This window comes from Hyla sarda, chromosome 4 (assembly GCF_029499605.1).
Source record: "Hyla sarda isolate aHylSar1 chromosome 4, aHylSar1.hap1, whole genome shotgun sequence".
Classification (NCBI taxonomy): Eukaryota; Metazoa; Chordata; class Amphibia; order Anura; family Hylidae; genus Hyla; species Hyla sarda.
The window spans coordinates 221,425,588-221,437,635 of NC_079192.1; the positions used below are offsets into that span (position 1 = coordinate 221,425,588).

A 12,048-nucleotide genomic window follows, 5' to 3' on the forward strand; every position below is an offset into this window, starting at 1 on the left:
TTTTGTTGTTTTCGGTCAGCAGTGGTTTGCACCTTGCAAGTCTCTTATGAATGTAATTTTTTTGCTCAGTCTCTTTCTTATTGTGGAATCATGTACATTGACCTAGATTGAGGAGGGTAAGACCTGCAGTTGCTTACTTGTTTGTCTGGATTCTTTTGTGACCTCCTGGATGAGTCGTCAAAGCTCTTTTAGTCAGATTTTGGTAGGTCAATCACTTCTAGAAAGGTTTACCACTGTTCAGAGTTTTTTCTTCCATTTGTGGATAGTAACTCTTACTGTGGTTTGCTGGGATCTCAAGCCTTAGCAATAAATCTGTTAACTTTTCCAGACTGCTAGACATTTCCAGACAGTTAAGTGATGTTTAGATTAAGGCTATATTCACACATCGTTTTTGAGTTTCATTTTGCGCCATACTTGGCAAAAAAAAAAATAAAGACCAAGAGCATAATATTGCCATAATAATTTTACTGTTTACTGTTAAAAAAAAAAAAGGCAGTTTTTACTGTGTGTGAACATGGCCTTAAAATGTATGGCAGTAATCATGTCTAGGTCGGCTAGTGAAACTGAACCCAATTGTCAACAGAATTTTGCTAACTGGTTGATTTAGTAGATAAATAATTTAAACATCATTTTGTGTTTACTATTTTTGGTTACTAATTATTAGTTTGATGATCTGAAATAATAAAATGTAACAAAGATAAAAAAAAATTGAAGAAACTAGAAAGGGAGAAAATACTTTTTCATAGCACTGTATGTAGGTGTTTGTAAGTATATTAACATATATTTGTCTGACTGTTAACTCCTCTCCTTCACCTTGAGATAATACTTCAGGAAGAAATATGATTTGTCTTTCTTCACTTGAAACAAATGTGATTTTGGTTAAAATATGAATCCTGATTGAGAAGTGGACTAAACAGCTGGCCATACACATTCCTGTCGACGAGACAGTCTGACCATCGAATGTGTATGATGGCCTCCATATTATGTAAGGGGGAGAAAAGGATCAGCCAGTTGGATTTCATCTCCCAGTCCTTTGGTTCTCAGAGGAGATAAGCCACCACCAGAATTGTTTTGCATCGGTTTATATTCTTCTACCTACTGAGAACACAAGCACACAGAAACAGTGGTTGGCCAATGCCTTTCTAGTATTTATGGCTGGCTAACACTCTTTACACTTACAATGGCCGGCTTACATTCTTTGATATTTAGCTCTATAGTTTTTAAAATGAGCAATTTGTAAGTGTGCAACAATCCATGTGCTTGCCATCAGAACAACCTAATGCAATAAATGGATCTGAAATATTTCCCAGAAATTTGTTAAGAAAACCCTGCAAATCTTAATTTCCCCTGTACTAATAGGTACTGAAGGGAACATGAGGGCTTCACCCTTCAGTAAGGCTAGGTTTCCACACAGGTTTTTTTCTGGCATTTTTTGAATTTCTGCCACTGCAGTTTTTAAGCCAAAGCCAGAAGTGTATTGAAAAGGAATAGGACATATAAAGGAAGGACTTACACTTCTTCTTCCTACTGGATCCACTTCTGACTTTGGCTCAAAAACTGCAGTAGCAGTTTTCAAAAAAATGCCAGAAAAAAAAACCTGTGTGGAAACCCACCCTAACAGTTGTTCCTAAACTATTTACTCATCACTATTCATAAATCATCATTTCTGTTACTTGTTTGTTTTAAGGAATGATAGATTTAAAAAAAAACAAAAACAATAATTCAAGTCAAGTCAGCTGAAATATTGTGTTTTGGAGGAATAACCATAAAACAATGAAAATTTGGGTGAAAACAGCTTGATATATAATATTACGATTAGAATATAAAATATATTTTCCATTCTAATATACCAATTAAGCTAGTTGGGTTTAAAGGAGTACTATGGTGTAGGAAATTGTATCCCCTATCCAAAGGTTAGGAGATAAGTGTCTGATTGTGGGGGGCCTGACCGCTGGGACCCCCCCCCCCCCCCCTATGACCCACGATCTCCGGCAAGGCACCCTGGCTCTCCCAGAGAACAGGACATGTCAACCATTGCATAAAGCGGTGGCTGACACGCCACCTTCATAGAGGAAGAGCCGGGGTGCAGTGCAGGAGATCGCGGGGGATCCCAGTCAGAACCCCCACAATCAGACACTTATCCCCCTTTGGATATGGGATAAGTTGTTCTGCATGATAGTATTCCTTTAAAAACTATTACATTCATGTGATATATGGTTACCTTATCTGGGTCACACTTTAGTTCATGTTCCAAACCTTTCTTCTCGAGTACATCTAAAACAGCATCATGAACCGTGAGGTAAAATATCGATGTTTTAATATCTTTGTCAAAAAATTCACTCCTCTTTAATTTATCCAAGACAGAGCCTAGTGAGGAATAAGACACAATAATGAGTGTAGGATGTTAAATAATCTAGTAACAAAATAACAAAACAGCAATAACATTTAAAAGTCATGTTTATACTTCTTTTTTGTATCCAGCAATGGGAATAGCTAACAAAAAGGAAACCACTACTGAAAAAAGAAACCTGACGAAGCGCACAGGTGCGCAATATGGACCGTGGCCCGGAGACGTCTGCTGCTCCCCCACTTACCATCCTAGCCTTCCCGTGTGCTACCATGTTACATATCCTGCTTCATGAATAAAGCATTTTGTTCAAGTTCCTGCTGGTCCTGGGTGAGTCGCTCCATTTTTTTCTACCTTGCTCCGAAACCACTACTACATTTATGTGTAGCACACTAATACATTTGATCTACATGTTTTTCGAATGCAGAAAGGTGCAGGGTGGGTATATTAGGTACCAGTCAGGTATGTAAAATAGTCTTTCTTGTCAAGCCAGAGATGTAGAATTATAGTTTCTGGCCTTTTGGGGATATATGTGCTCTTGTTGACGTAGTGTGACTATACACTATGTTGTGTTGTTATGAACGGTGGCTCACATGTAAGTGGTCAAGAGCACACTGGGCCAAGCTAGTGGCATGCACCTTTGAAGATGAAGGGTTATGTAATGTCCACATACCAGCAGATAGGTAATGTAAATGAGTATGTATAGCTGGCCTTTATTAAACTAAAATCATAGAGAATAATGAGGATTCCAAATAAGAGGCTCCAACTTCCTCTATTGCCTATATGTGGATACTTTATGTAGAGTCAGCTGGGTGGTCAGGCTATCCATAGATTATTAAGGCAGTCTATAGATTAGCCATCAGGCACTCTGCACAGATCAAGTTGCAGTTATGTATAGAGACAATGGGGGAAATGTATCATTAGGTATCTATTGTAGACACAGATCTACCCCTTTACACTGCTTGTCTAATTTACACTCTTGTTCAAAATTACAAAAGTTGTGCACGTCCTTGATGAATTTTGTGCAAATATAGAAAGGCCGCCCCTCGCTCTACTGTGCACTCCTTCTCTACCTCACACTTCACAGAGCTGTGGCATTTTCCCACGGTAAACATAACTAGAAGTGCTGGAGCAGCAGTGTGTGCCAATCAAAACTCTGCACAATAGTAAAATCATAAATCTTTATAAAGTACACAGAGGGGGAGATTCTCAAAGAATTTTGCACCAAAATAATCAATTTCAGAAAAGTATCAACCACATTTTCAAAGAGCTTTGTGCCGCAGTATAAACTGTTCATGTCAGTTTTGCAAAAGTGGGCGTGTCCACATATATTTTCTGCTTTACATGATATTTTCAAAGGGGTGAGAGTCCAGTTTACATCAAAAATTTCACACCAGCTTTTTGCTTTTGATAGTTTTGTAGTCTTATTTTTTTAGTTTTTTTTTTATTAGTTTTTTTTTGGAAAAGGTCTCATTTAAGTAATTATTAAAAAAAAATAATAATAATTGTTATTGAAAAATATTAATAACATAAAATATATATTTTTTCTTTTTTTCTTGGTCACTGCACCTGCACTCACATTTATGCTCAGAAATGTATTATTTATACAGTTATTGTTTGTCTGGGCACTAGTAACCATGGAATATTTTGTGAGATGTTTCCACCAGAATTTTCTGGGATGTAAAATTTGGCACTAAAATCGACAATTCAAAAATCAGCTCTGCTGCATACACATGATCACACACTCAGCTCTTCTGCATGCACACAATCACACACTAAGCTTTGCTACATACACATGATCACACACTCAGCTCTGCTACATACATTCACTCACACACTCAGCTCTGCTGCATACACACTCAGCTCTGCTGCATGTACACAATCACACACTCAGCTCTGCTGCATATACACAATCACATACTCAGCTCTGCTGCATATACACACTCACACACTCAGCTCTGCTACATACACACACTCAGCTCTGCTGCATACACACAATCATTCATATACATAGGGGGAAATTTATCAATGTTGGTCTAGTTAGAAGTTTTAGGTTGCACCAAATTTACCATACTTGTGCAAGGCACATGATACATTTTGTGAAAAGTTCTAAAGTTCTAAATCTCCACACAGTTCTATTTGTACACCTGAGCTGCACCTCACAGGAAAAGTGGACACAGGGATTTGCTTTGAGGCCAGGATTCCATTGAGGTTTTTTGTCCACCAGCAAAAACAGCAGAAAAACTGTCACAACCTTTTCCTGAGTTTTGTCAGTTTTACTTGCTTTTTTGCTGGTGTGTGGAAACGGTCATTTGTACCCTATGGCAATTTTTTTACTGCCTTCAGGGTACCATTCCATGGGTCGGATGCAGAGCGCCCGGCCCACGGAGTGTAAGGAGGTATGGTGTGATGTATAGAATATGCGTATACATAGTGCAGAGTATCACTACTTACATCCGCCAGCTGTAGTATACAGGGGTGCATAGTGCACCCATGTATACTATACAGGAGCCCAGCAAGGAAAGTGTTAGCCCACGCTGCTGCTCAGCAGTACTGGGTTAACTCTTTGTGAGCTATCCTGTATATACAGCTCTATAGATGACTGTATATACAGGATACAGTAGGCAGACGTCTGTTAATCTGTTTGTTGCGGTTTTTGAGAAAAAATATTTTTTTTCCGCAACTAACTCCCCCGAAAGTCCATTGGGAGCTACCACAGATATGTGGATGACGTTTTTATCATCTGGCGGGGTACAGGAGAGGGCTTCACAGATTTTATCAATTACATTAATAACAACAGTATGAATTTAAAATTTACACACAAAACCAGTACAGTAGAACTGGAATTTTTGGATCTTTTAGTGAGACCAGAAGAAGGAAAACTCACTACAAAAGGCTACAGAAAAAAGACAGCAGGAAACGTACTCCTGCATTTTCAAAGCTATCATCCGACTCACGTAAAATCGGCGATTCCTTATGGACAATTTTTGTGATTAAGGCGCATAAACAGTTCGGATGATAGCTTTGTAATGCAGGCTAAAGATCTATCACATAGGCTAGCTTTGAGAGGCTATCCTAAGGAAGTTATAGAAATCGCCTTTAGTAGGGCGTTAGCCGAGGACCGCAATAATCTGTTGAGAGGGACTCCAAAAAATAATAAAAAAAGACATAAAAAATTAAATCAAAAAATAAATTTAATTGCCCCAGAGGAGGATCTTAATTTGAGCCGTTTTTTCATTTGTCTTTGATTATAGTCCTATGGCAAATAGGATAAAAAAAGCTATTTATGATAACTGGCTTCAAAGAGACCCGTTGCTAGCGGATCTCACCAAGGAGAGACCAGTTATAGCATTCAGGAAAGTCCAAAACCTAGGTAGTTTTCTAACCAGTAGTCGCCTCACTGCTGAAAAAAATAAAAGTCGGGACTGGTTGAGTAATGTCGCCCCATCGGGCAACCATTGTTGTGGCACTTGTAATTGGTGCCCATACATGAAAAATGGCAAGAATTACAAACTAGGAGGTGCCGACATAGTAGTGAAAGATTTGATTACTTGTCGCACTGATCATGTTGTCTATGCGTTAGAATGTGCATGTGGCCACTTCTATATAGGAAGCACGATACGGCCACTATTCGCTTTAGAGAACATGTCAGTTCTGTAAGAACTCAAAAAGGGTGTCCCAGGATTATCGATTATGTAAATAAGGAGCATAAAGGAGATACCTCAGTATTGAAGTTCTTCAGTGTAGAAAAAGTAAAGCCCGTTGCCGGGGGAGATAGGAGAAGAACACTGTTGCAGAGGGAAGCAGGCTGGATCCTGTGCACGCGTGCGCAGGGCCCAGCAGGCTTGAATGATAAGGTGGACCTTGGCGTGTTCATCTAATTTTCATTCAACTTTCATTCAATGTGTTTGTTGGCAAGATTGTTACTGTATTTTAAAATGTCCCATTGTGTATTTTGTATGCTTTTAACCTTTTTCTACTTTTTCACTTTGTTGCACTTATCATGGGTGTATGGTTATTAACATACGTCCATTGACGTCATCCCCAGGTATATGTTACCAGTTTTGACGGCAGTGAGGGGTGGCCTGAAGAATTGCGCTTGCGCACGAAATAGCTATTGCTCACCTGGCGTCCCTCTCTCCCAACCTGTTGTGTCTGGCCGGTTCACAAATAAATCACGTATATTCAACGTGGTGAGTGCCATCTTTCTTCTATATGTGCTAACCTTTTTTTTTCTTCTCATTTCAGATACGTGATTGCGGAGGACTACATCAGATTTGGTGGATTGCGACGATGAACAGCGTTTTTTTAAATGTCACTAAAAGGGTTAACGAGGGCTGTGAGGGAGTGTTTTTTTAAATAAAATTTTTTTCAATGTGTTGTGTTTTTTATAATTGAATTTTCAGGCTCAGTAGTGGAAGCTGTCTTGCAGACAGAATCCATTACTAAGTCAGGGCTTAGCGTTAGCCCCAAACGCAAAGGGTTCTCCCCTATTTTCAGTATCAGCCAGATACCAACCAAGCAGCAACAGCCTGACATTATCAGGGTGGGCGAGGACCATTGTTATTGGTCCCCCCAGCCTAAATAACGCCAGCCTGTTACCACCTAGGCCCAGAAGTGCCATTTTTGATGCTAGCGCTAGCTGATTTTGGGGCTAATGCTAAGCCCTGGCTTAGTAATGGATTCCATCTATAAGACAGCTTCCACTACTAAGACTGAAAATTAAATTATAAAAAACACGACACATTGAAAAACAAATTATTAAAAGAAAAACAGCCCTCGTCAACCATTTTATAAAAAACGCTGGTCATTGTCGCAGTCCACCGAATCTGACGTAGTCCTCTGCATTTACGTATGTGAAATGAGAGGAAAAGAAAACCAAGAAATATGGCTTAGTACATTTTTTGCGCTCTCCTCTGGGGAGAGCGCACATAATGCAGTGTATTCCTAAACAGGGAGCCTCCAATTGTTGCTAAACTACAACTCCCATCATGGGGGCTGTAGTTAAGCAACACTTGAAGTCTCCCTGTTTGGAAACACACTACCAGAAAGGCTCTGTTCCCATTATGCAAAAAGTATAATGTGAACAGAGTCAGGCCTGGACAGTGTAGCTCTGCCCCCTAATGACGTCATCACTAGGGGCGGAGCAGTAAAGGTACCAGGAGTGAGACCCCCTCGCTTCTTTCATTTCTTAGAGACCTATTTAAAAATGAAAGCAGACATCTGATTGGTTGCTATGGGCAAGAGGTCAACTTTTCCTATACATAGGTTTTGAGTAGTTGTAGTACTGCAGCGCTGAGGGATGGCACTTGCACATCCCCCGGCTGCAGAACTCTTTTGGGACTACTACTCCCATCATGGATAGACTCCATCCACGATGGGAGTTATAGTCCAGGGGCTGAGGTGCCGATCGCAGCAGGCCATTCTGCTGAGAACTGCTGCGATCCGCATTTATTAAGTTCACAAGCTGGCGGTACATGCAGCTCCCTGCGCTCCCCGCCAGCTCCAGGGAATACTGTATGCGCTGTCATAATTCATACTCCCCGCCTCCAGGAGACTGGAGCTCTGATTGGTGAATAACTTTTCACCAATCAGAGCTCCCATCTTCCAGCCGCAGGGATTATGAATTATGACAGCTGTATACAAGAGCCTGGAGCTGGCGGGGAGCACAGTGTAGCCACATGTCCCGCCGGCTTGTTAACTTAATAAATGTGGATTGTGGTGGGTCTCAGCAGAATGGTCTGCTGCGATCTGCACCTCAGCCCCTGGACTATAACTCCTATCATGGATGGAGTCAGTCCATGATGGGAGTAGTAGTCCTAAAAGTCCCGCAGCCAGGGGATGTGCAAGTGCCATCCCTCAGCGCTGGAGTACTACAACTACTCCCATCATGGTACGGACTCTGTCCATGATGGGAGTTATAGTCCAGGGGCTACGGGGAAGATCACAGTGCAGTGTAGCCGCATGTGCTGCCGGCTTTTACAGTTAATAAATGCAGATAGCAGCGGGTCTCTGGAGAATGACCTGGTGCGATCTGCCCCTCAGCCCCTGGACTGTAACTCACATCATGGGCAGAGACTGTCCATGATAGGAGTAGTAGTCCTAAGTGTCCCAAAATAGTTCCGCAGCTGAGGGAGATGTGCAAGTGTCGTCTCTCAGCGCTGTGGTACTACAACTACTCCCATCATGGGACAGACTCTGTCTCATGAGGGGAGTAGTTATACAGGGTGGGCCATTTATATGGATACACCTTAAGAAAATGGGAATGGTTGGTGATATTAACTTCCTGTTTGTGGCACATTAGTATATGTGAGGGGGGAACCTTTTCAAGATGGGTGGTGACCATGGCGGCCATTTTGAATCCAACTTTAGTTTTTTCAATAGGTAGAGGGTCATGTGACACATCAAACTTATTGGGAATTTCACAAGAAAAACAAAGAAGTGCTTGGTTTTAACGTAACTTTATTCTTTCATGAGTTATTTACAAGTTTCTGCCCACTTATAAAATGTGTTCTGCCCATTGTGTTGGATTGTCAATGCAACCCTCTTCTCCCACTCTTCACACACTGATAGCAACACCGCAGGAGAAATGCTAGGACAGGCTTCAAGTATCCTTAATTTCAGGTGCTGCACATCTTGTATCTTCACAGCATAGACAATTGCCTTCAGATGACCCCAAAGATAAAAGTCTAAGGGGGTCAGATCGAGAGACCTTGGGGGCCATTCAACTGGCCCACGATGACCAATCCACTTTCCAGGAAACTGTTCCTCTAGGAATGCTCGGACCTGACACCCATAATGTGGTGGTGCACCATCTTGCTGGAAAAACTCAGGGAACGTGCCAGCTTCAGTGCATAAGGAGGGAAACACAACATCATGTAGCAATTTTGCATATCCAGTGGCCTTGAGGTTTCCATTGATGAAGAATGGCCCCACTATCTTTGTACCCCATATACCACACCATACCATCAATTTTTGTGTTCCAACAGTCTTGGAGGGATCTATCCAATGTGGATTAGTGTCAGACCAATAGCGGGGGTTTTGTTTATTAACTTCACCATTCACATAAAAGTTTGCCTGATCACTGAACAAAATCTTCCGCGTAAACTGAGGGTCCTGTTCCAATTTTTGTTTTGCCCATTCTGCAGCACCTGAAACTATGGATACTGGAAGCCTGTGCTAGCATTTCTCCTGTGGTGTTGCTATCAGTGTGTGAAGAGTGGGAGAAGAGGGTTGCATTGACAATCCAACACAATGGGCAGCACATTGAACACATTTTATAAGTGGTCAGAAACTTGTAAATAACTCATGAAAGAATAAAGTTCTTGTGAAATTCCCAATAAGTTTGATGTGTCACATGACCCTCTTCCTATTGAAAAAACAAAAGTTGGATTCAAAATGGCTGACTTCAAAATGGCCGTCATGGTGACCACCCATCTTGAAAAGTTTCCCCCCCTCACATATACTAATGTGCCACAAACAGGAAGTTAATATCACCAACCATTCCCATTTTATTAAGGTGTATCCATATAAATGGCCCACCCTGTAGTTTAGCAGTGTTGAGGGACGGCTCCTGCATCCCCCGGCTGTCTCGGTAGAACAATTTCCTACGTGTCCTTTTTGATGTGCATTTTTGCAGGAAAAAAACGTATTTGCTCAAAAAAATTTATCTAAACAAAAATACGCACATGATAAATTAGTATCCACTGAAGAATGCATTCCACAATACACAAAGAAATAGAGTACTTGCTTTTTGCTCTTTCAAAAAATGCGCACAAAAAAGACACAATGAAAGTCACTGCGCAAATTTTTGTGCAAAAAAAATACACAAGAAAAAGGAGTAAACTCAATGATAAATCTCATCCCAATGTGAAAACTGGTTTTAGCAGAAGTAATGAGAAGAGTTTCTGGGAGTCAATAGCGAAGAAATAATAAGCACATATAGCGGCAGATTTATTAAAACCTGTGCAGAGGAGGAGTTGATCAGTTCCCCATAGCAACCAATCAGATCGCTTCTTTCATTTCTTAGAGGCCTATTTAAAAATGAAAGCAGCCATCTGATTGGTTGATATGGGCAAGAGGTCAACTTTTCCTCTACACAGGTTTTGATAAATCTCCCCCATGGAGAGTATAAGCTTTTCCCCTGAATTAATTCTCTTGACTAAAAATACAGATGCACTGAACTGCCCAGCTACCTGTTGTCCACCAGCATTCCGCGTACAGATGGAGGGAGCACGGATTCAATATAATTATCAGTATATACGTCACCAGCTATCGGAGGGAAAACAATCATGTATATGAACCTTATGAATGACTTAGTTATTTTAAATGGTTCTACAAAGACACTGGCCCTCATTTACTTAGAAAATCGGGTTGTAAGTCTATGTTGCTTTCTTACCCGACTGCTTTTTTCACCTGGTATTTATTATTATGTCGCATCCTGTTTGTCGCACGTGGGTTTTGTTGGTTTTGGTTTCCAACTCCTCTGAGTTGTCGGGAAAAAATCCACAACAATTCAACAAATTCGGGTTGGAAACCTTTATAAATAGGTGGGCAAGCTCAGAAATGTCGGGTTACGCCCCTTTTTTGGGTTTGGGAGAATCCACATCGGGTCCATCAGGAAAAAATGTTGCATCGTGTCGCAGACTGGCGCACGATGTCTGCGACATGTCGCAGACAAAGATGCGCCAGAAAAACCCGACAAAACAAGTCGGGTTTAGAATAGTAAATGAGGGCCACTGTCTCTGTTGAAAGGACCACCAGTCCCAGCAGTAACAATGTCCGGGGTCAGGGGGCTTGGGTGAGCCTTGAGCTAGAGAGCTAAATATGGCGTGGTGTGTGGCAGTGGGGATGTTACTCGGTGCCTCTGATGTGTTGACAGATCCCTTAAGGTAGTGTAACATGGATGGCAACTGGGAAGGCTAGTGGCTGCAGGATCAGCAGGGCGACACTGTGAGCTCCTCCACATGCGTTCTCCTCAGCTGTATACAGAGCACTCATTGATACAGTTTTTGGGAAGGCATGTACAGTAGTACTCCATCCCTGCATTCTCTTTGAAGAGCCCAGCTGTCACCCTGGTGCACTTTTCTAAAAGTCCCCTTTCCCTCTGAGAAACATACGATGCTTTTTTATGTCGGGGCCATCGCCTAAACGGTTATCCGGCAGCGCTGACTGCTTCAGCTGCCACCGGATAGCCGTTTACGGTGCCCCGTGAGCTCCGGTGATAGTCACTCACCTGTCCTCGGGGCTCCGGCGCGTCCTCTTCAGGATCCCCTGCATCATCGGCGCTCTCCATCGTCGTCATCATGTCGCTACGCACGCCGTCCCGTCATCCAATAGGAGCGGCGTGCATAGCGACGTGATGGCGGCGACGGAGAGCGCGGTTGCCAGGGAAGCAGAGGCCTTGCCGGAGCGTCGGGGACACCTCGGGGATGCTGCGACAGCGATGGACGGCGACATCCCGGGCAGCGGTGACGGTCCGGAGCGGCGGGGACAGGTGAGTACAACTTTCTCTAAGAGTGGTCTACAACCTGCGGACTTCCAGATGTTGCAAAACTACAACACCCAGCATGCCCGGACAGCCAACGGCTGTCCGGGCATGCTGGGTGTTGTAGTTTTGCAACATCTGGAGGTCCGCAGGTTGTAGAACACTGTTCTATACTTTACATTGCACGGATCCCTCAACATACGATGGTTTCAAG

At 42.3% G+C, this 12,048-nt stretch overlaps 1 protein-coding gene across 1 annotated transcript in view; it reads right to left on the reverse strand.

Annotated features, from left to right (window-relative positions):
- The window catches only part of LOC130367439 (chloride anion exchanger-like), a 78,798-nt gene that overhangs the window by 4,107 nt on the left and 62,643 nt on the right, over positions 1–12,048 (reverse strand). Inside the window, exon 19 of the mRNA XM_056569859.1 lies at positions 2,222–2,367. Coding sequence (XP_056425834.1) covers positions 2,222–2,367 — 146 coding nt within the window. The remainder of the gene's footprint in view (positions 1–2,221; positions 2,368–12,048) is intronic.